Source organism: Salvelinus fontinalis, chromosome 18, assembly GCF_029448725.1.
Source record: "Salvelinus fontinalis isolate EN_2023a chromosome 18, ASM2944872v1, whole genome shotgun sequence".
In the NCBI taxonomy this organism is placed as follows: domain Eukaryota; kingdom Metazoa; phylum Chordata; class Actinopteri; order Salmoniformes; family Salmonidae; genus Salvelinus; species Salvelinus fontinalis.
Window position 1 is genome coordinate 47162422 of NC_074682.1, and position 27126 is coordinate 47189547.

Consider the following 27126-nt stretch of genomic DNA (forward strand, 5'->3'; position numbering starts at 1 on the left):
CTCTCGCTCTGCTACATATTACATAACACCACACAAAGAGCTTTTCAGCGCAGGCCAAAGGTCATTGGCCCAGCTCTGACAAAAAAAGTACAGTACTAACAGACCAGTTATTTCCCCTGCTAATAAGGTGGAACAGCCAGTCACCATGAGATGGCAGGGTATGATCACCACATTATGCAGCTCACCCTGCACTATCAGCTCCAATGTAAATAACATGAGTAAGTCTACCTCTGATATGCTTCCCAGTAAAGCATTAAAAACAATCAAACAACCCAGAAAAGTGCTAAAAATAGCCCATATTAACATATGTAGCATAAGAAACAAGGTCCATGAAGTCAATAACTTGCTTCTAACAGATAACATTCATATTATGTCTCTGAAACTCACTTAGATAATACCTTTGATGATAGTGGTAGCAATACATGGTTATAACATCTACCGAAAAGACAGAAATGCCAACGGAGGTGGTGTTGCGGTCTTTATTCAGAACCACATTCCTATAAAGCTTAGAGACAATCTAATGTTAAATACTGTTGAAATAATATGGCTACAGGTTCATCTGCCTCACCTAAAGCGAATTATTGTGGGAAGCTGCTATAGACCACCAAGTGCTAACAGTCAGTATCTGGATAATATGTGTGAAATGCTTGAATGTATGTGATATCAATAGAGAAGTATATTTTCTGGGTGATTTAAATATTGACTGGCAATTATCAAGCTGCCCACTCAGGAAAAAACGTCAAACTGTAACCAGTGCCTGCAACCTGGATCAGGTTGTCAGTCAACCTACCAGGGTAGTTACAAACAGCACAGGAATGAAATCATCAACATGTGTTGATCACATTTTTACTAACGCTGCAGATATTTGCTTTAAAGCAGTATCCAAATCCATAGGATGTAGTGATCACAATATAATAGCCATATCTAGGAACACCAAAGTTCCAAATGCTGGGCCTAATATAGTGTATAAGAGGTCCTACAATAAGTTTTGTAGTGATTCATATGTTGATGATGTAAATCATATTTGCTGGTCTGTGGTGTGTAATGAGGAGCAACCAGATGCTGCACTTGACGCATTTATAAAACTACTTATTCCAGTTACTACTAAGCACGCACCCATTAATAAAATAACTGTAAAAACTGTTAAATCCCCTTGGATTGATGAGGAATTGAAAAATTGTATGGTTGAGAGGGATGAGGCAAAAGTTATGGCAATTAAGTCTGGCAGCCCAACTGATTGGCAAACGTACTGCAAATTAAGAAATCATGTGACTAAACTAAAGAAAAAGAAACTACACTATGAAACAGAAATTATATAAAGAATGACAGTAAAAAGCTTTGGGGCACCTTCAATTTTGGGAGGAAAAGCCAACTCGGCTCCTTCATTTATTGATTCAGATGGCTCATTCATCACAAAGCCCACTGATATTGCAAAATACTTTTAATTACTTTTTCATTGGCAAGATAAGCAAACTTAGGGATGACATGCCAGCAACAAATGCTGACACTACACATCCAAGTATATAGGACCAAATTATGAAAGACAAGAATTGTACTTTTGATTTCCGTAAAGTCACTGTGGAAGAGGGGGGAAAAGTATTGTTGTCTATCAACAATGACAAGCCAACAGGGTCTGACAATCTGGATGGAAAATTACTGAGGATAATAGCAGACGATATTGCCACTCCTATTTGCCACATCTTCAATTTAAGCCTACTAGAAAGCGTGTGCCCTCAGGCCTGGAGGGAACTTCTGGGAAAAAATGTGTTTGATCAGATACAATGCTATTTTACAGTAAACCAATTGACAACAGAATTTCAGCATTCTTATAGGGAAGGACACTCAACCGGCACCGCACTTACACAAATGACTGATGATTGGCTGAGAGAAATTGATGATAAAATGATTGTGGGGGCTGTCTTGTTAGACTTCAGTGCAGCTTTTGACATTATTGATCATAGTTTGCTGCTGGAAAAACATATGTGTTATGGCTTTACACCCCCTGCTATAATGGGGATAAAGAGTTACTTGTCTAACAGAACACAGAAGGTGTTCTTTAATGGAATCCTATCAAATATAATCCAGTTAGAATCAGGAATTCCCCAGGGTAGCTGTTTAGGCCCCTTGCTTTTATCAATTATTACTAACGACATACCACTGACTTTGAGTAAAGCCAGAGTTTCTATGTATGCGGATGACTCAACACTATACACGTCAGCTACTACAATGATGACTGAAATGACTGCAACACACAACATAGAGCTGCAGTTAGCTTCAGAGTGTCTGGCAAGGAATAAGTTAGCCCGAAATATTTCTAAAACTAAAAGCATTGTATTTGGAACATAACACTCACTAAACCCTAAACCTCAACTAAATCTTGTAATAAATAATATGTAAATCAAGCAAGTTTAGATGACTAAACTGCTTGGAGTAACACTAGATTGTAAACTGTCATGGTCAAAACATATTGATGCAGTAGTAGCTAAGATGGGGAGAAGTCTTTCTATAATAAAGCGAAGCTCTGCCTTCTTCTTAACAACACTATCAACAAGGCAGGTTCTACAGGCCCTAGTTGTGTCACACCTTGACTACTGTTCAGTTGTGTGGTCAGGTGCCACAAAAAAGGACTTAGGAAAATTGCAATTGTCTCAGAACAGGGCACCACGGCTGGCCCTTGGATGTACACAGAGAGCTAAAATGAATAAAAAGCATTTGTCAATCTCTCCTGGCTGAAAGTAGAGGAGAGATTGACTTCATCACTACTTTTATTTATGAGAAGTATTGACATGTTGAATGCACCGAGCTGTCTGTTTGAACTACTGGTGCAAAGCTCAGAAACCCATACATACCCCACAAGACATGACACAAGAGGTCTCTTCACAGTCCCCAAGTCCAGAACAGACTTGGGGAGGCACACCGTACTACATAGAGCCATGACTACATGGAACTCTATTCCACATCAAGTAACTGACGCAGGCAGTAAAATTAGATTTAAAAAACAGCTTTTAAAAAAACACCTTATGGAACTGGGTCTGTGAAGCAACACAAACATTTGCACAGACACATGCATATACACACACATACGATAACATACGCACTATACATACACATGGATTTAGTACTGTAGATATGTGGTAGTGGTGGAGTAGGGGCCTGAGGGCACACAGTGTGTTGTGAAATCTGAATGTATTGTAATGTTTTAAAATTGCATAAACTGCCTTAATTTTGCTGGACCCCAAGAAAAGCAGCAGCTAATGGGGATCCATAATAAATACACATACAAATACTACAAACTGTGCCATAAAAGCCCTGACCTGAAGGCCAGGTAGTATAGCATGTCTGCATGCAGGGATGCTACATACACCTATGTTTATAGTCCAAAAGTTAGAAACAAATGTTTCTTCTTCCAAAGCTTACAACCAAAGGAAAATCTGTGGTCTTATGAAATTGTGATATGAAATTAGGCTTTAAAAACAATCAAGAATCCCTGGTAGTGGCAGTAATATAATTATAATCTTTAAATGATGTTTGTGTAACATTAAGCGACCTACCGTTTTGCCGTCGTTGCCAAACAGCATCAGGCCCGCCTTAGCGACCAGACCGGGTTGACTGGCACCAGGGATCTCCAGGGGCTGCCCAATAGCAGTGGCACCACTGTCTAGCAGAGAAGAACCATAGAACGTCACCTTCTAGAGGAAAGACAGGAGAGACCACAGTGGAATCAGCCTTTGGGTGGAGCTCAATAGTCTAGACTGGCCTCCTTTCCTTTTCTCCTACACCTCATCTGCACTGATGTGACTGAACAGGTGAGAACACGGCTATATTATTCACATTTTATTAGACAGTTAGAAACAGGAAGGGTGGACACAGGGATTTGAACACCGGTCTCTGGGGGGGGGGGGAGCAGGAGCATTACAGTTAGACCACAGGCTCTGCATGTACTTTACTGTCTTTATTGTCCCCTTGGGGGAAATGTGTTGCCGTATCACGTACTTGTTTCAAAATGCTGTTTAATTAAAGGACAATACACATTCATGACATGTATACACAGTAGATACAGTAAGAAGCCCAGCCTGCTGGTCTCAGTGAATGGATAGTGGTCTCAGTGAATGGATAGGGACATTAGCATGAGCTATTTAGGAAAGGAAAGGGGGAAACCTAGTCAGTTGTACAACTGAAATGTGTCTTAATTTAACCCAACCCCTCTGAATCAGAGAGGTGCGGGGAACTGCCTTAATCGACATCCACATCATCGGCGCCCGAGGAACTGTGGGTTAACTGCATTGCTCAGGGGCAGAACGACAGATTTTACCTTGTCAGCTCGGAGATTCGATCAAGCAACTTTTCGGATACTGGCCCAACGCTCCTAACCGCCAGGCTACCTGCCGCCCCCAAAGGGATAACACATTTGGTAAAAATGATTGTTTAGTGCTGTTTTTACTGCAGGGGGGTGCCCTATACCTGCACCCAGAGGGGAATAGTTCAAAGTCCAGGTACAGGGGGTAGCTTGGGTCTAAAATTATTTTGTGAGCCTTGCTGAGGGCCCTGACCTTGAAGAACTCATCGAGCCTGTCTGTTTGACTTCAAGTACCTTGCTTGCTGTGGTGATAATCCTTCTCAGCATGTTCTTTTGGCTGGCTGGCAGACAGTGGCATTACCGAACCAACAAACAATACGCTCAGTAAACAACTATATTCTTACCTGTCCATCAACCTCTGCCCAGGCTCCAGGCACTTTGTCATTTCCTCTGATCCAGTTGTGTAGGGCCTGTGCAGACTGGTTCCAGTCAATCTACAGAAAAACACAAATCATAATAACTAATTACCTGAAATCAACATAGACATGCATATCTGAAACAAACAATAGGAAATATGTGGTCCTATGTAATATGTAATCTCAGTATGTAATATGTGGTCCTATGTAATATGTAATCTCAGTATGTAATATGTGGTCCTATGTAATATGTAATCTCAGTATGTAATATGTGGTCCTATGTAATATGTAATCTCAGTATGTAATATGGGGTCCTATGTAATATTTAGTCTCAAAATAGTGTTACAGGAGTGCTTGAGCGGTCTACTGATCTTGTGGTTAGAAGCAAGATGGCAGGAGCAGTGTGTGTAGAGAATTTAGTTAGGGTCTTGGCCTACCTTGGCATTGTCTTTCTTCTGAATCCCCTCATAGGTGGCTCCCTCCTCTGGCTGGACGATCTTTGGAGCATTCCCTGCTGCGATCAGCCTCACTGCATCCACCTGTGAACCAGGTAAACTTGACAAACATGCTCAAAGATTCCCAACAGTACGGAATGGGTCTCACCCTCCATGTGTTGTTGTACTATGCTGCACTTTCTTTTTGCATACATGAAACTCTCTGCTTCAAACAATATTTGTTGATTTGGCTGGCCCTATGTGACAGACAGAGAAAACTCTGCATTCCTCAGAGTACTGAAGTGTGGCCTTGTTGTATCTCTTTGACTTACTGTGCCTTTCACTCCCTCAGGGAAGAGGAACCGCTTGTAAATGGTGTTGACAGTGTCCTCAGGCTCCACATCACACTCCCTTTGCAGCAGGATTGGTCCAGTGTCCAGTCCGTCATCCGCCCAGAAAACTGTGAACCCACCTTTCTTGTCCCCGTGGATCAAGGTCCTGTTGTCAAACCCATGGAGAGGGTAAAGTAGGCCTAACATACGCAAGCTAGTGACGTTTTTTAGTTTACCCATGCAAGCCTCTCACCTCTTTTGTCCAATCAGCAGCTTTATGTTTTAACCATGTGTAAATCAACCAACCAAACAATCAGTCAACCAACAAACTAAGCCATCAATAATCAATCAGATAAACAAACAAATTACAAACATTTTGCCTGCTGTGGAAACAAGATAAAAAAATCAACTAACCAAAACACCAACCAACCAACCCACTAGTGACCCAAAAACACCACCCAACCAACATCCATCCGTTTGTCCATCCACCCAACCAACATCCATCCGTTTGTCCATCCACCCAACCAACATCCATCCGTTTGTCCATCCACCCAACCAACATCCATCCGTTTGTCCAAGCAGCCACCGACTCACCAGTTGATGGCGGAGGCCCCCCTGTGTCGGGGCAGCAGGGAGGGGTGGTAGATGATGGAACCGTGGGCCGGGTGGTCGATGACCTCCATGGGGATGAATTGGGAGCAGAAGGGCATGACGTTGAGCTCGGCCCCCGTGGCCTTGTAGACCTGCACCACCTCCGGGATGCCTTTCCCCTTCAGGCGCCAGCGTGGGAACTTGAAGACGTTCACGCCATCCTTCTCAGCCTCCGCGCCTGTAGGTGTAGAGGGGAGAAGACAGGAGTGATGTTTCTCCCATACCGTATGTAATTCAAGTCAAATTGCCATGGTCTAAGGGGCTTGCCCAACCATTATAGTAATTCTATGATTTCAAGTTAATATCAAATGTGAAATGCCTTTCTTGCAAGCTCTAAAACCAACAGTGCAGTGATCAATGTCAATGTAGTACAAAAAAATAACAAGGTAGAACAAAAATTCACAGGAAAGTAAGAAGCTATATACAGGATCAGTTCCAGTAGCATATTTACAATGTGCAGGGATACTGGAGTGATAGATATAGATATGTATAGGGGTAAGGTGACTAGGCATCTGGATGTATGATAAACAGAGTAGTAGCAGTGTAAATGAAGATTGTATGTGAGTGTGTGTGTAGAGTCAGTATAAATGTGTGTACATGTTATGTGTGTGTTGGAGTGTCAGTGTGCGTGAGTGTGTATTCCTGTGAGTGTGGATAGAGCATATAAATACAAGGGCCAACTCAGAAAGTCTGTGTAGCCATTTTGTTAGCTATTTAACAGTCTTATGGCTTGGGGATAGAAGCTGTTCAGGAGCCTGTTGGTGTCAGACTTGATGCACCGGTACCACTTGCCATGCGGAAACAGTGAGAACACTCCTTGGCTTGGGTGGTTGGAGTCTTTACTGATTTCACACCGCCTGATGTAGAGGTCCTGGATGGCAGGGAGCTCAGCCCCAGTGATGTACCTCCAGTGATGTACTGGGCTGTTTGGGGCAATTTCATGGAAACGGAATTACGCCAAAACATATATTTTTCACTTTAAAATGTATACCAAACAAAAAAAAACATTTGTTTCAACATTTACCAAACAATACAACTCTATGCACAAGTACTAGTTTTAACAATTTCCACAGAACATTTTACAAAAACACATTTACAGGAAGAACTGTGTAGATACAAAGTTTGATAACAGAAGATTTTTACCTTAATTATCTTTTTTTTACTGTGCAAATTGTTCAAAGTAGTCATTTTGCATAGAGTTGTATGGTTTGTTAAACTTTGAAATCAAAGTTGTTGTTTTTTTGTTTAAAGTGAAAAATCGGAGTCACAGCGTAATTCCGTTACCATGGAATTACGCTTTGTCCTTGGCCCTTTGTAAGTTCTTTGTAAGCAACTGTCGTCCTTACTGGCGTTGCACAAAGTATGTACTTCCAAAAAAGATCTAAATAACAATGATCTATTATTTTTAACCAAGTGTGCATGCCCACCTCCAATAAAATCCCTCATTATGCACAGGTCGACTTATCCAGCAGCATTACAGTATCCCGAAATATAATTTATTTTATTTAGACTTTTTTTTGGAAGTACATACCATGCGTAATGGCAGTAATGACTAGAGTTGCTCTGCGAAACTCCATATTTGGACATTATAATGTTTGCAGAGCTGCTTAATAGGACTTTGAATTGATGGATCCTAGGTGTCAGAGGAGATCCCATCATATTCTTCATCTCCTCAAGCCCAGGTTCTGGTTCAGGTTGGTTAGGGAAAAGTAAGTGTGCCACTGAATAGAGTTCACAAAGTCAATCATGTCAGATCAGGCTACATCAAGGGACACGTATTTAATGTATTCAAACAGGGTCCTTGACTCCTTTTAGGTAGGGGAATTTCACTAGAACTTCAATAGAGCCAATGTAAATGGTAATTACCATGGGCAGACTGTATGTTTATACTTGTTTATTTTGATTAAGAAAATGCATTGAGGACAGCGGACATGGGGGAAAGGATTGGTGTGATCCCACTGGGCACAATGTCTCTTCCACGTTGGTTCAACGTAATTTCATTAAAATGACGTGGAAACAACCAGTGTGTGCCGAGTTGAATGTATCTAATGTCTACTTTGGTCTGGGGTGAACAACAGGACCTTGTTTCCTTTCAACATTTTAAGAAGAATCCATTGATTTTCTCTTATAGTTTGGGACAGGACTGTTCTTTGACTGATAATGTGAGAGTTCAAACTTCACTTGACATTAAAAATATTATATTATGTTTGCCCTCACAATATGTGTTCTCTGTGTAGTCTTTGGTTTACTTTATGTACTCTGGTGTGAGGACAAAACCTGATAGAAAAGGGTAGAAAATTCAATATGCATACTGTTTATCCAAAGGCATTGAGCGGGTTCTTGATATCCAAGTAAAAAAGTAAGACTCCCACCACTATGAGAATGTCTCTCTTTTGTGTTTCATATGCAAATTAATTTTGCATTATAGCAGTGTAGAGACAGAGGGTCTTGTTTTTGCTGAGGAAAAAAGGTGCTGTCATGCCTGCTCACCTAGAGGGTCGGCTTTGCCATCCTTGTCAGGTATAGTGAACACTCCAACGATGGTGTGGCCCTCCTTCCTCAACTCCTTGTACACCTCCAGGCCAAAAACACTCTGACCAATCACAGCTATCCTCATCATGAGCGATCACAAACTACTGGCAGAAAAAGGAAACACCACAGAAAAACAGCAAAAGAGCATTTTACTTTCTTCAAGCACTTCTCGAGATTTATAACAGAAGCATTTGAATATGATCAATTTCAATATAACCAAATTATATTTATGTCATCCAGAAGTTTTCCATTTTCATTTGTGTAAAATCAGGCAAATAGATCAGCAAATATCAGATCCATTTGTTAGATAAGGTCATGAAAAGTGGTTGACAGTGGGCGCGTTTGAATGGTAAGGCTCAAGCAACCGACTGTAGACGAATGTCGAGGATTCAATTCGTTAGAGGTTCAACTGCGACAGCCGAAAGTCAGACATTTGATGTGGTTTTCCAACAGCAAGGCTCAGATCAATATGGCAGTGTTGACATTATTTATACAAGCTGTTCTTTATAATGTCTCTAACCCCCATATCACACTCACAAACTGAACATATATGTGTGTACATTGTACAATCAATTAGTGAGAGAAAGACTCATATCACATTAATGTATATGTATATCTACTGCATCTGTATACACAAATTGTGACAAAGTTGGTTCTTGTTTCAGTCATGTCTTTTATCACGTTTGCATGGGTCAAACAAAAAACCCAAATGATTAGAGCCTCCCACAATGCAGGCCATGGTTGCAGGAGGAAGTTGGTGAATAGCAACTGCAGAAACTTGCAGTCGACTGCAATCAAAACTTCATGACCTGTGAACACACGATTTTTGTAAAGTTCATACAGTCGACAAAATAGATGCAAATCAGATAATTTTTTTCTTCCCAATAATGCAACACACTTTGAAAGGCAGTGTCCAACGATGGTCACCGGCTAGGCAAAAGTGACCCGCTGGAACACGCCCAATGACTTTCACTCAAAAAGGGTATTTTTTCTCCATATTTTATAACTGGGGTCGCACTTATTCCAACCAATCACGTTGCAGAGCAGATCCCTGCCTTTGGAGGATTGACCAATAGAATCGACGTAGCTCTACAGTACACTAGACTTCTATGTGCAAAAAGCCTAAATATATCTTCCCGACAATGAAAAATGTACAGAAAAAAAAACTTTGAACATATTTTTGATGATGCACAGTGAAGTTTGACTTTTGCAGTAAACTCTCCGATAGAAAACACACATGAAAGTTGCTACACCACAAAGTGAGAACTTTTCTGACAGCGGTCATATGAGTTTATTACAGTGTGAGCAAGCTACCTTGCAGGTTGGCAACATTGCAAACCTTTATAAAGTAATGTATAAACACAACGATGTCAAGTACGTAAAGCTAGGCGCGCGACCCAGAACCAAACGTCAAATTCTAGAACATTGTGCACTGTGCAATCTTGAGATAGCAAATCTCAACACATAGAAATATGCAGTTGAATATTAAAAATGATCATTACCCTTACGTTAATGCTGGCAAAAGTCTCCCCTACTGGCGTGCAGAGAGGGATCGTGTGGACACCGTTGCTCTTTATTTCGGGCCGAGAATGTCAGAAGGTTGGTTGCTGCATGTGAGCGACTGTAACAGCCATTAGGAATTACACAACAGTTGAAATCGTGGGATATGATAGGGCGGTCTAGCCGCAAGGGGAGGTCGTAAACTTAATCAGTGTATGGTATTTATTTCAGTAGAACTTAATATGGAATCATACTTTTCCCAGACCAGTTGAGAAGTGTGTGTGGTATAGTTTATGACAGTAGTTTGTGACAGTCTCTAAAATGTAATTTAATAATTAACATTATTACATAAAATGTAATCATTTCCTCATTGGTTCATATCTATACCATAAAACAGGTTGTTATAGAGACAGAAAGATAGGACAGCAATGGTCAGTAGGTTATAGCTTAGTTTACCACTCCCATTTACCATAAACTCCTGCAAATGTCAATAAAGTTAAAGCTACAACATGTAACTTTTGGGGCGCCCCAACCAAATTCACATAGAAATGTGAGTTATAGATATTTCATTATCATTGAAAGCAAGTCTAAGAAAGGGTAGATCTGTTCTATGTGTTCTATTTCTACAATATGCTTCCGTTCTTAAGTTAAGTTTTTGTGTCTTTTACTTTTAGTTTTGTACACCAGATTCAAACAGCTGAAAATACAATATTTTGGTGTATAGAAAATATATTTCAAAGTAGTTTAGATGGTACAATGATTCCCTCCACAATGACTGCTTGTTTTGTCACAAACTGAAGTTAGGCAAACTATTAGAATTTTTGCAACCAGGAAATAGTGGAGCGATTTTTGCATAGTGTATCTTTAATAATTGTCATCATATTGGTCAATTAACTGTATTGACCTTCGCAGGAAGTTATTCAAGGTTCACACAAATTGCAGGTTTGTGCTACCGCCATTAATTAATGAAAAAGTATGATAATAGCTCAGGTGATTGGGGCATAGTTGTACCAATGTTAGTATTGTAGCAACCACACAGGTTAAGTTAGGACATTACAACTCTACTAATAGTATTGGCATTTCCCACAGTTCGTTGTGTGCTAGCCATCAGAGCAGGGTCACTAAAATACAAGGGACAGTCACTGTGACTCAACTGTATCCTTTTTCTCGTGTTGAAAACCTCAGGCCATAGTGCTTGCGTCACATACAGCGTCTGATTGTAACCCAGTTTAGTTAGAGCCAGTTTACACTAGTAACCCGTTATCATTAGGGTTAATGAGTGATAGGAATGGAGTCACCTGACTGCATCAGACCAGCACAGCAGACAGTGGTGGTGATATACAGTGGAAAGAAAAAGTATGTGAACCCTTTGGAATTACCTGGATTACCTGCATAAATTGGTGATCTCTCACATAAAGCCCAGATTGGTGAAGTGCTGTAGAGACTGGTGTCCTTCTGGCAAGTTCTTCCATCTTAGCCAAGAAACAGAGTGGTTATTAGGTTTTTGGTCACCTCCCTGACCAAGGTACTTCTTACCTGTTTGGTCAGATGACCAGCTCTAGGCAGAGGCTGGGTAGTTACATATTTTTTTTAATTTCCCAATGAAGGAGACCACTGGGTTCTTGGAAATGTTCAACACTCTAGAAATTGTTTTAGACTTTCCCCAGATATTAAAAAATATATATATTTCACCTTTATTTAATTAAGTGGTAGGCCAGTTGAGAACAAGTTCTCATTTACAACTGCGACCTGGCCAAGATAAAGCAAAGCAGTGCGATAAAAACAACAACACAGAGTTACACATGGGATAAACAAATGTATAGTCAATAACACAAAAGAAAAATCTATGTACAGTGTGTGCAAATGTAGTAAGATTAGGGAGGTAAGGCAATAAATAGGCCATAGTGGCGAAATAATTACAATTTAGCATTAACACTGGATTGATAGATGTGCAGATGATGATGTGCAAGTAGAGATACTGGGGTGCAAAAGAGCAAAAAAAATAAGTAAATAACAATATGGGGATGAGGTAGTTGGGTGTGCTATTTACAGATGGGCTGTGTACAGGTACAGTGATCGGTAAGCTGCTCTGACAGCTGATGCTTAAAGTTAGAGAGGGAGAAATTAGTCTCCAGCTTCCGTGATTTTTGCAATTCGTTCCAGTCATTGGCAGCAGAGAACTGGAAGGAAAGGCGGCCAAATTAGTTGTTGGATTTGGGGATGACCAGTCAAATATACCTGCTGGAGTGTGTGCTATGGGTGGGTGTTGCTATGGTGACCAGTGAGCTGAGATAAGGGGGAGCTTTACCTAGCATAGACTTATAGATGACCTGGAGCCAGTGGGTTTGGCGACGAATATGTAGCGAGGGCCAGACAACGAGAGCATACAGGTTGCAGTGGTGGGTAGTATATGGGGCTTTGTGAGTCTGGAAGGAGAGTTTACAGTCTAACCAGACATCTAGAATATGTGGACAACTACAAATACCTATGTCAGAACCGTCCAGAGTAGTGATGCTAGTTGGACAGGCGGGTGTGGGCAGCAATCGGTTAGAGAGCATGCATTTAGTTTTGCTTGCATTTAAGAGCAGTTAGAGGTCACGGAAGGAGAGTTGTATGGCGTTGAAGCTCGTCTGGAGGTTAGTTAACACAGTGTCCGAAGAGGGGCCAGAAGTATACAGAAGGGTGTCATCTGCGTAGAGGTGGATCAGAGAATCACCAGCAGTAAGAGCGACATCATTGATATATACAGAGAAAAGAGTCGGCCTGAGAATTGAACCATGTGGCACCCCATAGAGACTGCCAGAGGTCCGGACAACAAGCCCTCCGATTTGACAATTTGACACACTGAACTCTATCTGAGAAATAGTTGGTGAACCAGGCGAGGCAGTCATTTGAGAAACCAAGACTATTGAGTCTGCTGATAAGAATGTAGTGATTGACAGAGTCGGAAGCCTTGGCCAGGTCGATGAAGAGGGCGGCACAGTACTGTCTTTTATCGATGGCGGTTATGATATCTTTTAGGACCTTGAGTGCGGCTGAGGTGGAGAAGTGGAGAAGGTATGGTGCGATTCGAAATGACCGTTGATCTGTTTTGTTAACTTGGCTTTCGAAGACTTTAGAAAGGTAGGGCAGGATGGATCTAGGTCTATAGGTCTATAACAGTTTGGGTCTAGAGTGTCTCCCCCTTTGAAGAGGGGGATGACCGTGGCAGCTTTCAAATCTTTGAGGATCTCAGACGATACAAAAGAGAGGTTGAACAGGCTAGTAATAGGGGTTGCAACAATTTCGGCAGATAATTTTAGAAAGAGAGGGTCCAGATTTTCTAACACAGTTGATTTGTAGGGATCCAGATTTTGTAGCTCTTTCAGAACATCAGCTATCTGGATTTGGGTGAAGGAGAAGCAGGGGGGGCTTGGGCAAGTTGCTGTGGGGGGTGCAGAGCTGTTGGCCGGGGTAGGGATAGCCAGGTGGAAAGCATGGCCAGCCGTAGAATTGAATTGAATTGAAATTCTCGATTATTGTAGATTTATCGGTGGTGACAGTGTTTCCTAGCCTCAGTGCAGTGGGCAGCCGGGAGGAGGTGCTCTTTTTCTCCATGGACTTTACAGTGCTACAGGAGGCAAATTTATGTTTGAAAAAGCTAGCCTTAGCTTTCCTAACTGACTGTGTATATTGGTTCCTGACTTCCCTGAAAAGTGACATATCTCGGGGGCTGTTCGATGCTAATGCAGTACGCCACAGGATGTTTTTGTGCTGGTTAAGGGCAGTCAAGTCTGGAGTGAACCAAGGGCTATATCTGTTCTTAGTTCTACTTTTTTTGAATGGGGCATGCTTATTTAAGATGGTGATGAAAGCACTTTTAAAGAACAACCAGGCATCCTCTACTGACGGGATGAGGTCAATAACCTTCCAGGATACCCGGGCCAGGTCGATTTAAAAAGGCTTGCTCGCTGAAGTGTTTTAGGGTGCCTTTGACAGTGGATGAGGGCTGGTAGTTTGACCACAGATCCATTACGGATGCAGGCAATGAGGCAGTGATCGCTGAGATCCTAGTTGAAGACAGCAGAGGTGTATTTAGAGGGCAAGTTGGTCAGGATGATATCTATGAGGGTGCCCATGTTTACGGATTTAGGGTTGTACCTGGTAGGTTCCTTGATAATTTGTGTGAGATTGAGGGTATCTAGCTTAGATTGTAGAACAGCCGGGGTGTTAAGCATATCCTAGTTTAGGTCACCTAACAGTACGAACTCTGAAGATAGATGCGGGTCAATCAATTCACATACTGTATGGTGTCCAGGGCACAGCTGGGGGCTGAGGGGGGTCTATAACAAGCGGCAACAGTGAGTGACTTTAGTCTGGAAAAGTGGATTTTTAAAAGTAGAAGCTGAAACTGTTTGGGCACAGATCTGGATAGTGTGAAAGAACTCTGCAGGCTATCTCTGCAGTAGATTGCAACTCCGTTCCCTTTGGCAGTTCTACCTTGTCGGAAAATATTGTAGTCGGGGATGGAAATCTCTGAATTTTTGGTGGCCTTCCTGAGACAGTATTCAGTATTCAGGACATCAGGGTTGGCGGAGTGTGCTAAAGCAGTGAATAAAACAAACTTAGGGAGGAGGCTTCTGATGTTACAACCTTCTTAGGGATAGGCGTCCTTAAGAAATAAACTACAATATTTCATACGGAAAGAAGTAGGTTCAATAGAAAAGTAAAATTAGTAAGCGTGCGTCCTCTTCATTATAAGAGCCTGGGAGCTAAAAAAAAAAAGAATTCCGGTTGATTTTTCTTTGGAATTTCACCTACCATATCAATTGTGTTATAGTCTCAGACAGAAACTTCAAAGTGTTTTCTATTCAATGCTACCAATTATATGCATATCCTGGCTTCTGGGCCTGAGTAACAGGCAGTTTACTTTGGGCACGTCAGTCAGGTGGAAATTCAGGAAAATAGACCCTAGCTCTAAGATTAACATGCATGAAACCAAGGCTTTTACGGTTACAGAAGTCAACAAATGAGAGTGCCTGGGGAATAGGTGTGGTGCTGGCGGCTACAATGCCTGGGTTAACCTCTACATCACCAGAGGAACAGAGGAGGAGTAGGATAAGGGTAAAGCTAAAGGCTATAAGAACTGGTCGTCTAGTGCGTTGGGAACAGAGAATAAAAGGAGCCGATTTCTGGGCTTGGTAGAATAGATTCAGGGCATAATGTACAGACAGACAAGGGTATGGTAGGATGTGAGTACAGTGAAGGTAAACCTAGGCATTGAGTGACGATGAGAGAGGTTGTGTCTCTGGAGGTACCAGTTAAGCCAGGTGAGGTCTCCGCATGTGTGGGGGGTTAGACAAAAGAGCTATCTAAGGCATGTTGAGTGGGACTGGGGGCTCTACAGTGAAATAAAACAATAATAACTAACCGAAACAGCAGTAAACAAGGCATATTGACATTAGGGAGAGGCATGTGTAGTCGAGTGATCATAGGGTCCAATGAGCAGCAATAGGTGAGTCAGGGAGCCGTTTGGTAGTCGCTTCGACGCTAGGCGAGCGGGAGACACGGCGTTCAGAATGGTAGCGGGCCTGGGCTAGCAGATGGGTCTTTGGCGACATCGCAACGGAAAAGCCTCTTGAAACCACATCGGAACATTACGTTGGCAGACCAGTTGTGATGAATCGATCGAGGCTCCGTGTCGGCAATAAAGGGTCCAGGCCAGTTGACAAAAGAGGTATTGTAGCCCAATAATTAGCTGGTATACCTCTTCGGCTAGACGAGAGATGGGCCTAGCTCGAGGCTAGCTCAAGGCTAACTGGTGCTTGCTTCGGGACAGAGGCGTTAGCCAGCAATAGCCACTCGGTTGCAGCTAGCTAGCTGAGATTATCCGTTGTAATGGTCCAGAGCTTGCGGCAGGAATCCGGTGATGTGGTAAAGAAAAGCAGTCCGATATGCTCTGGGTTGATATCGCGCTATGCAGACTGGCATGTATTGACCGAGCTAAATCTGGCTGGTGTCCGAGCTAAAGGTGGCTAACCACTAGCTGTGGCTAACTGACTACTAGCTAGTCGCTAGTTAGCTGGCTAGCTGCTGATGGGGGTTCCAGTTAGAAAATATAAAAATAGCAGATCCGTACCACATTGCTTGAGGCGGGTTGCAGGAAAGTGTATTCAGTTCGTAGATGGAAAGTGAGATTAAAATATATACGAAAAAACCAAGAACCCAACTATTTACACGGGACAAGAAAAACACACGTCCGACTGCTACACCATCTTGGATTACTTGGCTATATGCCTCATGAAATGATATCTTGGAGAACATCGGACAGTTCCTTGGACTTCATGGTAAAGTTTCTGCTCTGACATGCACTGTCAACTGTGGGACCTTAAATATATATTTGTGTTTCACCAAGCACTTGAATTGGCAACAATTGGATTTCAGCCACAGAGGGACAACACTGGTCTGGCAGATTTTTGTTACATATATTTCAGCCACAGAGGGACAACACTGGTCTGACAGGTTTTTGTTACATATATTTCAGCCACAGAGAGGCAACACTGGTCTGACAAGCTGGATGTTACATCTATTTCAGCCACAGAGAAGCAACACTGGTCTGACAACCTGGATGTTACATCTATTTCAGCCACAGAGAAGCAACACTGGTCTGACAACCTGGATGTTACATATATTTCAGCCACAGGGGGCAACACTGGTCTGACAACCTGGATGTTACATCTATTTCAGCCACAGAGAAGCAACACTGGTCTGACAACCTGGATGTTACATCTATTTCAGCCACAGAGAGGCAACACTGGTCTGACAACCTGGATATTACATATATTTCAGCCACAGAGGGACAACACTGGTCTGACAAGCTGGATGTTATATCTATTTCACCCACAGAGAGGCAATACTGGTCTGACAACCTGGATGTTACATCTATTTCAGCCACAGAGAAGCAACACTGGTCTGACAACCTGGATGTTACATCTATTTCAGCCACAGAGAGGCAACACTGGTCTGACAACCTGGATATTACATATATTTCAGCCACAGAGGGGAAACACTGGTCTGACAACCTGAATGTTATATCTATTTCAGACACAGAGGGACAACACTGGTCTGACAAGCTGGATGTTATATCTATTTCACCCACAGAGAGGCAACACTGGTCTGACAACCTGGATATTACATATATTTCAGCCACAGAGAGGCAACACTTGTCTGACAACCTGGATATTACATATATTTCAGCCACAGAGGGGAAACACTGGTCTGACAACCTGGATATTACATATATTTCAGCCACAGAGGGACAGCAATGGTCTGACAGGCTGGATGTTAAAGGGCCTTCAGAAGCTATTCACACCCCTTGACTTTTTCCACATTTTGTTGTGTTACAGCCTGAATTTAAAATGTATTAAATTGCTATTTTTTTGTTGTTGTCAATGGCCTACACACAATAAACCCCTTCAGGAGACTGAACATGTTTGGCATGGGTCCTCAGATCCTCAAAAAGTCATACAGCTGCACCATCGATAGCATCCTGACTGGTTGCATCTCTGCCTGGTATGGCAACTGCTCGGCCTCCGACCGCAAGGCACTACAGAGGGTAGCGTGTATGGCCCAGTACATCACTGTGGTCAAGCTTCCTGCTGTCCATGATCTCTATATCAGGCGGTGTTAGAGTAAGGCCCTAAATATTGCCAAAGACTCCAGCCAAATCAAATCTAATTTTCAAATCAAGCCAATTTTTATTTGTCACATTCGCCAAATACAACAAGTGTAGACCTTACAGTGAAATGCTTACTTACAAGCCCTTAACAAACAATGCAGTTTTAAGAAAAATAAGTGTTCATAAAAAATAAAAGAAACAAATAATTAAAGAGTAGCAGTAAAATAACAATAGCGAGGCATTATACAGGGGGTACCGGTACAGAGTCAGTGTGCGGGGGCACCGGTTAGTCGAGGTAATTGAGGTAATATGTACATGTAGGTAGAGTTAAAGTGACAATGCATAGATAATAAACAGAGAGTAGCAGCAGCGTAAAAGGGTGTTCTGGGTAGCCCTTTGATTAGCTATTCAGGAGTCTTATGGCTTGGGGTAGAAGCTGTTTTGCACTCAAAAAGGATTCCAATTAAATAAATACATTTCAAGTTTTATATTATCAGCTATGTATTTTAGCGATGTACAAATAGTTGTTGTACAAATAGTGGGGGAAGATAAATATACAGATACATATTGGTTGTATTTACAATGTTTTGTGCTCCACTGGTTGCTCTTTTCTCATGGCAATGGGCCACAAATCTTGCTGCTGTGACTTCACATTACGATATTTTGCCTAACAGATATGGGAGGTTATCAAAGTTTGATTTGTTTTAAAATTCATTGTGGGTCCGTGTGATCTGTGGGAAATATACATCTCTAATGTGGTCATACATTTGGCAGAAGGATAGGAAGTGCCACTCAGTTTCCACCTCATTTTGTGGACAGTGGGCACACATCCTGTCTTCTCTTGAGAAGACCTCTTTTAATAGCAATGCTATGCTCACTGAGTCTGTACATAGCAGTGTTGTGTTCGAGACCACCTAAAGCGAGACCGATTGAAGACCAAGACCAGAGCAAATCGAGTCAGTCATGACCAAGACCAGAAAAATGTGAGTCCAATTCAAGACCATGATTGTAATTGTGTCAAATCACCACCGTAATAAGAGTTCAAAATGTCCAGTATTTCTGTGTTCATATTTCAGAACAACATGTGGATGTAGACAGTCAGAATAGTGAACAAATACATACTGAGGGAAAATAGAGCCACTCTACAAATTATTACTAACCCAAACACAGTGGAGAACAATGGGCCTTCTACACCTTCAGAGAAGGGCTAAGGATTTATAAAATAATGATTATAATTATGATAATTATATTATTATTTTCAATTATGTTCTGATTTAATCTCTTCAGTTTGTATTATTATTTATTTTTGTACACCCCCTTTTCCTCCACTATTTTGTGATATCCAATTGCAATCCAATTACGATCTTGTCTCATTGCTGCAGCTCCCCAACAAGCTAGGGAGAGGCGAAGGTCAAGTCATGCATCCTCGTAAACATGACCTGCCAAACCGCGCTTCTTAACACTCGCCCACTTAACCCGGAAGCCAGCCGCACCAATGTTTCAAATGAAAAACCGTTCAACTGACAACAAAGTCAGCCTGCAGGCGCCCGGCCTGCCACAAGGAGTCGCTAGAGTACGATGAGCCAAGTAAAGCCCCTCAGGCCAAACACTCCCCTAACCTGGACCAGTTGTGCGCCACCCTATGGGACTCCAGGTCATGACCGGTTGTGACACATTCTGGGTAGGTCTGTAGTGATGCCTCAAGCACTGTGATGCAGTGCCTTAGACCACTGCGCCACTCGGGAGGCCCTAATCACTTCAGTTTTTGTTGGAAAGGAAAGGGTTAACGATGAAGAGAAAAAATATCCAATCAGGATTTTTCCTTGCTGGTCTCTGGGGGGATAAATCTAGCTGGCTAAGTCATTAATTGGCTATGACATCAGAAGCTAGATAAAGGCATTTGCCGTTCAACTGTATTAGGGCAACATTCTGGAGTGACAGTGGAATCAATCAATCATATTTTGACTTAATGGGCGACCGTTTTTACAAAAACGTATGAAAACTTCTGCCTTCTTGAAGGCCAACATGTCACTGCGCAATAGCGAGCAGTAGTTTTCCCATGGTCTAGCTAGCTAGCTTTTGTTGTCGGCTAGTTTACATTTACTTTTCAAGAATAACTTTCAACAAGAAGTTAAGTTTCAAATGATCACCATCTGGTGAGTGGAACAGTGTTTTTTTATTGCAGCGCGCTTGCTGCTGTTAGCCATCTCTTTGATAATAACATGTGTGTGTGAAAAATTATTTAATTTAAAGTGGAACTGAAAGCATTTTAGCAAAAAGAATCTAATTAAAATCTGGTCATATACACCCCCAGGAAGAATATGATACTTAAAAAAAAAAAACTTACACGTGACCACTTAGATATGGTCATTTTTCACGTTTTCATAAATTCTTAGAATGTTTGGGAATTACGTATACTAATGCATTTGTGAAAATTCTATAGTAATATAGAGTGGGAAAGCAGCAGTGCATTTGGACAATTAATAGACACTGCAGCAAATAAAACCGAATAAAAACATCTGTCTTGTCCAGGACCGAAGTCTACACAGACCAGTGCTGTGCGCTATAGCCAATCAGAACTACAGTAGGCCTTTATACAAACAAGCCATTTGCCACACGGGCCTGCCATCATTCACTTTGAACTGGACTTTGTGTTTATAGGTAGTTGCAACAGCGTGACTTTAGATCATTACAACGCATTCACCAAAAGCTACAAAATGCACCTGAATGGATTTCTGCAAATATGTAAATACCATGGAGTCCTCTTAAATTGAGTCCTATTGATCAAACAACCATGAAAAGGTAGACTCTCTATCCTTCAGTTATGCACATCAACAACAACAAGATTGACAATTAATGCTAGCCAGAGCAAGATGAGCTAAAATCTAACGAATGAACATTAGATAAACACTCTCAAACTTTTTCAGCTAGTTGGCTGTCAATTGCCTGCCAATGCATGCTTGTCTCAACCAAACACCGAAGCTAAATGGCTAAAGCTACTTCCAGACACAAATGAGAGAACACCTCACTCTAACCATTTTACTCGCAGCAGCAGAGCTGGTTAGGCTGTTAATATGTTATCTAGAGCGTTCTTGACTAACTATGACCTTTTTATGCCTACGTTTTCTGATACCGGTCATATTCAGTTAGTAATGCACATTCAGAAATTCATCAGTTGTTCTGTGCTCTGGCATACTCAGACGAGAGTGCTCTGAAATCGGAGTAGATAGTAGATCGGAGTTTGTGAGCGCAAGAGATATGCTAACTGGATAACAGTTATTCAAGTGGATAACTGGATAACAGTTAACAGTCGTTCAAGTTCTTTCTAGCTAACCAGATTACAGCTGCATCTCTAGCTGTGTATAGCCATCGAAAAAACAATATGAGGGGATAAAGTCAGTCACTCACCCACTCCTCCAATGGCATGACATCCTCCTAGCCGCTAGCTAGCTCTGTGTTTTAAGCTTGCTACATAAATAGATATACTAGCCTATTAGCCACATTATGACTGACTTGTGATCATTGCCCTTGCTAGTTTGATTGTATTGACATTCCCAGCCTTAGTTACAGTGCCTTTGGAAAGTACAGTTTTCAGACCCAATGACTTTTTCCAAATTTTGTTACGTTACAGCCTTATTCTAAAATGGATTATATTTTTTTTAATCCTCAGCAATCTACACACAATACCCCATAATGACAAAACCAAAACATTTTTTTTGAATTTTTAGTAAATAAAATCAGAAATAACTTATTTACATAAGTATTCAGACTGTTTGCTATGAGACATGAAATTAAATTTTGAGGTCAGGTGCAGGTCAGGTGCATCCTGTTTCCATTGATCATCCTTGAGATGTTTCTACAACTTGATTGGAGTCCACCTATGGTAAATTCAATTGATTTGACATGATTTGGAATGGCACACACCTGTCTATATACGGTCCCACAACTGACAATGCTTGTCAGAGCAAAATCCAAGCCATGAGGTTGAAGGAATTGTCTATAGAGCTCCGAGACAGGATTGTGTTGAGGCACAGATCTGGGGAAGGATACCAAAAAATGTCTGTCAGTGGCTTCCATCATTCTGAAATGGAAGAAGTTTGGAACCACCAAGACTCTTATTAGAGCTGGCAGCCTGGCCAAACTGAGCAATCAGGGGAGAAGGGCCTTAGTCAGGGAGGTGACCAAGAACCCGATGGTCACTCTGACAGAGCCCCAGAGTTTATCTGTGGAGATGGGAGAACCATCCAGAAAGTCAACCATCTCTGCAGCACTCCACCAATCAGGCCTTTATGGTAGAGTGGCCAGACGGAAGCCACTCTTCAGTTAAAGGCACATGACAGCCCGCTTGGAATTTGCCAAATGGCACCTAAATGACTCTCAGGCCATGAGAAACAAGATTCTCTGGTCTGATGAAACCAAGATTAAACTCTTTGGGTAGAATGCCGAGTGTCACCTCTGGAGGAAACCTGGCACCATCCCTACGGTGAAACATGGTGGTGACAGCATCATCCTGTGGGGAGGTTTTTCAGTGGCAGGTACTGGGAGACTAGTCAGGATCAAGGGAAAGATGAACGAAGCAAGGTACAGAGAGATCCTTGATGAAACCTGCTTGAGTGCTCAGGACCTCAGACTGGGGTGAAGGTTCACCTTCCTACAGGACAACGACCCTAAGCACACAGCCAAGACAACGCAGGAGTGGCTTCGGGACAAGTCTCTGAATCTCCTTGAGTGGCCCAACCAGAGCCTGGACTTGAACCCGATCGAACATCTCTGGAGAGACCTGACAATAGCTGTGCAGCGACGCTCCCCATCCAACATGACAAAGCTTGAGAGGATCTGCAGAGATGAATGGAAAAAAATTACCAAATATAGGTGTACCAAGCTTGTAGCGTCATACCCAAGAAGACTCAAGGCTGTAATTGCTGCCGAAGGTGCTTCAACAAAGTACTGAGTAAAGGGTCTGAATACTTATGTAAATGTGATATTTGCGTTTTGTAAAAACATGTTTTGGCTTTGTCAATATTTAATCAATTTCAGAACATGGCTGTAACGTAACAAAATGTGGAAAAAGTCAAGGGGTCTGAATACTTTACAAATGCACAAAACATTAAGATGACATGAGACATGGACTGTGTACGTGTGTTATTCAGAGGGTGAATGGGCAAGACAACATATTTAAGTGGATATGAACAGGGTATGGTAGTAGGTGCTAGCCACACCGGTTTGTATCAAGAATGGTCCACCACCCAAAGGACATCCAGCCAACTGTGGGAAGCATTGTAGGTGTGATGGTGTGTGGTGCTTTGCTGGTGACACTGTCAGTGATTCATTTAGAATTCAAGGCACACTTAACCAGCATGGATACCACAGTATTCTGCAACGATACGCCATCCCATCTGGTTTGCGTTTAGTGGGACTATAATTTTTTTCCCAACAGGACAATAACCCAAAACACACCTCCAGGCAGTGTAAGGGCTATTTAACCAAGACATAGAGTGATGGAGTGCTGCATCAGATGACCTGGCCTCCACAATCACCTGACGTCAACCCAATTGAGATGGTTTGGGATGAATTGGACCGCAGATTGAAGGAAAAGCAGCCAAACAGTGCTCAGCATATGTGGGAACTCCTTCTAGAATGTTGGAAATGCATTCCTCATGAAGCTGGTTGAGAAAATGCCAAGAGTGTGCAAAGCTGTCATCAAGGCAAAGGGTGGCTACTTTGAAGAATCTCAAATATAAAATATATTTTGATTTGTTTAACACTGTTTTGATTATTACATGATTCCATATGTGTTATTTCATAGTTTGATATCTTCACTATTATTCTACAATATAGAACATTTAAAAAAATATAGAAAACACTGGAATGAGTTGGTGTGTCCAAACTTTTGAATGGTACTGTATATCCATTGATTATAACTTATAAATGCCTTATGAGCTTTGTTCAACTGTCACACTCCATGAGAACCCAAAATATAAGCTTGTTTTACGCCAATTTTTGTAAACATTGTGCATGTAAACAACCAATGTAAAGCCTCATAACATGGTTAAAACAATAACTTTGATATCATGGATATAAATTTATAAATCTGAGAGTAGTTACATTTCTTCAGGCCCATCCCTCAGCTTTTGACTAAAACAGAGGCAGGGCATCTGTTTTTTTGTTTCATTTATTGTTTCATCTGTGGATTTGCCCTTTAAACAGCTGCATATTATCAAGATATCAAAGTGTCACCAACAAAAAGGTCAACAATAGGCCTATAGCAAATGCAGCATATGGCATTAATTTTTCACATGTCAATAGCACTTTTCAGTAGTGCTCAAAGCATGCCATTCCATGAACGCAGCATTTATTTTTCAACTGGAATCAATGAGCCTAATCAGTCCTCCATGACCACAAAATCATAAACAGCAGAGTAGGGCTAGTTAATGTCCTTAGTTTTGGGGTTATGCTCAGGTAAAACAATTTGGCTAATCTATACTTCCATATTTTCAAATCCTATTCTTGAAGATCAAGGTGTATGACATTTATTGGAATGACTGGAATTCTGATAGACTTTGGATTTTAAATATAAAGATATAATTTAATCATATTATTTTATCCTGCAATAGATGTAATTACAATGCTAACATACATTTATTTTCTTCTTCTAATGCCACTTAAGGGGAAAGTAATCTAAAAGTAACTGAATGTAATCAGATTGGACGTTACTGAGTTTGGGTAATCCAAAAGTTACGCTACTGATTACAATTTTGAACAAGCAACTAGTAACTGTACGGATTACATTTAGAAAGTAACTTGCCCAACCCTGCTCGGGGGGCATATTGGTTAGGGAATACTGTCACCTCCAGGTAGGTGTTTGTCCCCCTGTGTGCTGAGAGTGTCAGGTTCTTGTCCAGTTCTGGCATTTAGGTCACCACAGACTAGTACAAGTCCCTGGGCCTGGAAGTGGTTGATCTCCCCTCTAGGATGGAGAAGCTGTCATTATTAAAGTATGGGGATTCTATTGGGGGGATATAGGTAGCACACAGATGTAAAATGCTCCTGTTTTTATTAATTGAACTGAGTGGGTTATGTCTGATCTATACCAAATTTGCATACCCCCTGAGCCTTTTCAATGTTTCACTCCTGGTAGTTTGGTGGATTTGACTTCCAGCTCACTGTAACCTAGAGGGCAACAATGTATACCATGTTTATTTGGTGAAGTCTAGGTTCCTGCTCTTTAGGTCAAAGGCAGATGACCTCAGACCTTGCATATTCCAGGATGAGATGATAAAAGCTTTGCGTTCCATAGTGTCCAGTATTGTTATTCGTGTGGTTTAGTTTCGGACCATTAGGTTATATCTATTTCAGCCACAGAGGGGCAACACTGTATCAGAAAAGAACGCCATTGTCTCCTTCCAATTTAGTTTATGTTATAATCTCAAATAACAGGACATTAATACCGTAAGCATGTTTAAAGACTCAACAGTAGAGTGAAGTAGCCCCAGGAGTTGAACCTCAAATCTCTCTTTTAAATCCAAACCCTTGCAGCATGTGGATTGTTTTGGTTAGGGTTATAGATGTGTTGTGGTTATGGATTGTTTTGCTTGGGGTTATAGAGGAATCGCTGACATCAAAACCCAGGAATTGAAGAGTGTCCACAGATCTGCTCTGTTTATATCCACAGTAAATCAGTACCTTAGTGCATGTGTGTGTCCGTGTGTGTGTGTGTATTCAACTCTTTGGGGTTCCAGTAAAGAGTGAGGGGTTACAGTAAACTCTTCGGGGTTACAGTAAAGAGGGAGGTAGTATGAGTATTTGAACACTTCAGAACACGATTTTAGCATGTAAATCTTGGTGGGGAGAGAAAAAGTGGGATGTATGCCAGCAAAGTCACAACACAACACTAAACAATACATTAATTGCACTATAACGGTGACAAACGGTGGCAACAAATTGTTATGGCCTACATAAAGCTGTCCCAACAGCAGTCCCAACATCTTACCACTGTTACACGTGGCTATCAGAGGAGCCTTGTCTGGCAGAAAAACAGTTCATTCCGCCTCATTTACTGCCTTTTAAGAAAACATGTAGCTGATATGGCTGACAAATGTGTTTTTTACACAACATACACGTAGTATTCTTAGCTACAGTACACATATCTCCCTTGCATATTACATAATTTATGCAGCAGCATACAATACATTTTTGGACTCACCTTGTTGTTCTGTGCTCATTTGAACAGGAATGTGGCCCTTCATGGGCAAATTTTGTCATCAAAGTCTGGCATTCTCTGTATTTATGGTGCTTTTAAAACAAATGGGAACACAGGGGGGAAAACAAGGTTGAATCATGATGACGTCATTGATCTTCAGGTCGTAACTCTAGAAAGAGGCCGGAATTACAATTCCGAGTTGGATGACCATTCAAAATGTATTTTCCCAGTCGGAGCTTGTTTATTCCCAACTTCCTAGTGTCTTGAACTCACTGAAGTGAAGTTTTTGCAGATCCGAGTTGCTTCATTGGGGTGGCAGGTAGCTTAGTGGTTAGAGTGTTGGGCCAGTAACCGAAAGGTTGCTGGATCGAATCCCCGAGCTGACAAGGTAAAAATCTGTTGTTCTGCCCCTGAACAAGGCAGTCAGCCTACCGGGGAACAGTGGGTTGTAATTTTAAATAATAATTTGTTAACTGACTTCCCTAATGACTTCCCTATGTATATAATAATTGACTGCATGGCCAATGTTGGATGTTTATCATTTTAAACTTGGAAAAGAGCCCCTTAACAGGCATGCCCCCCTTTGGCAGCGATTACAGCCTCAAGTCTGCTTGGGTATGACGCTACAAGCTTGGCACACCTGTATTTGGGGAGTTTCTCCCATTCTTCTCTGCATATCCTCTCAAGATCTGCCAGGTTGGATGGGGAGTGTTGCTGCACAGCTATATTTAGGTCTCTCCAGAGATGTTCGATCGGGTTCAAGTCCAGGCTCTGACTGGGCCACTGAAAGACATTCAGAGACTTGTCACGAAGCTACTCCTGCGTTGTCTTGGCTGTGTGCTTAGAGTCGTTGTCCTTTTGGAAGGTTAACCTTCGCCTCAGTCTGAGGTCCTGAGCGCTCTGTAGCAGGTTTTCATCAAGGATCTGTCTGTGCTTTGCTCCGTTCATCTTTGCCTCAATCCTGACTAATCAAGTGGACTCTAATCAAGTTGCAGAAACATCTCAAGGATGATCAATGGAAACAGGATGCACCTGAGCTCAATTTCGAGTCTCATACCAAAGGCTCTGAAAACTTACGTTAAAACCTCTTTGCTTTGTCATTATGGG

General features: G+C 41.7%; 1 protein-coding gene across 4 annotated transcripts in view; it reads right to left on the reverse strand.

Annotated features, from left to right (window-relative positions):
- Positions 1-10315, reverse strand: part of LOC129815650 (cytosolic 10-formyltetrahydrofolate dehydrogenase-like) — a 38831-nt gene extending 28516 nt beyond the window's left edge. Inside the window, exons 1-7 of one of the 4 annotated variants that reach the window (XM_055869642.1) lie at positions 10171-10315; positions 8621-8763; positions 6074-6308; positions 5480-5645; positions 5151-5252; positions 4702-4791; positions 3552-3689 (exon numbers count right to left, since the gene is read on the reverse strand). In XM_055869642.1, coding sequence (XP_055725617.1) covers positions 3552-3689; positions 4702-4791; positions 5151-5252; positions 5480-5645; positions 6074-6308; positions 8621-8750 — 861 coding nt within the window. In that variant the 5' untranslated portion in view covers positions 8751-8763; positions 10171-10315. Of the gene's footprint in view, positions 1-3551; positions 3690-4701; positions 4792-5150; positions 5253-5479; positions 5646-6073; positions 6309-8620; positions 8767-10164 lie in introns of all 4 variants that reach the window. The other 3 variants (XM_055869643.1, XM_055869641.1, XM_055869640.1) reach the window with 3 other exon arrangements.
- Between the last annotated feature and the right edge of the window lie 16811 nt (positions 10316-27126).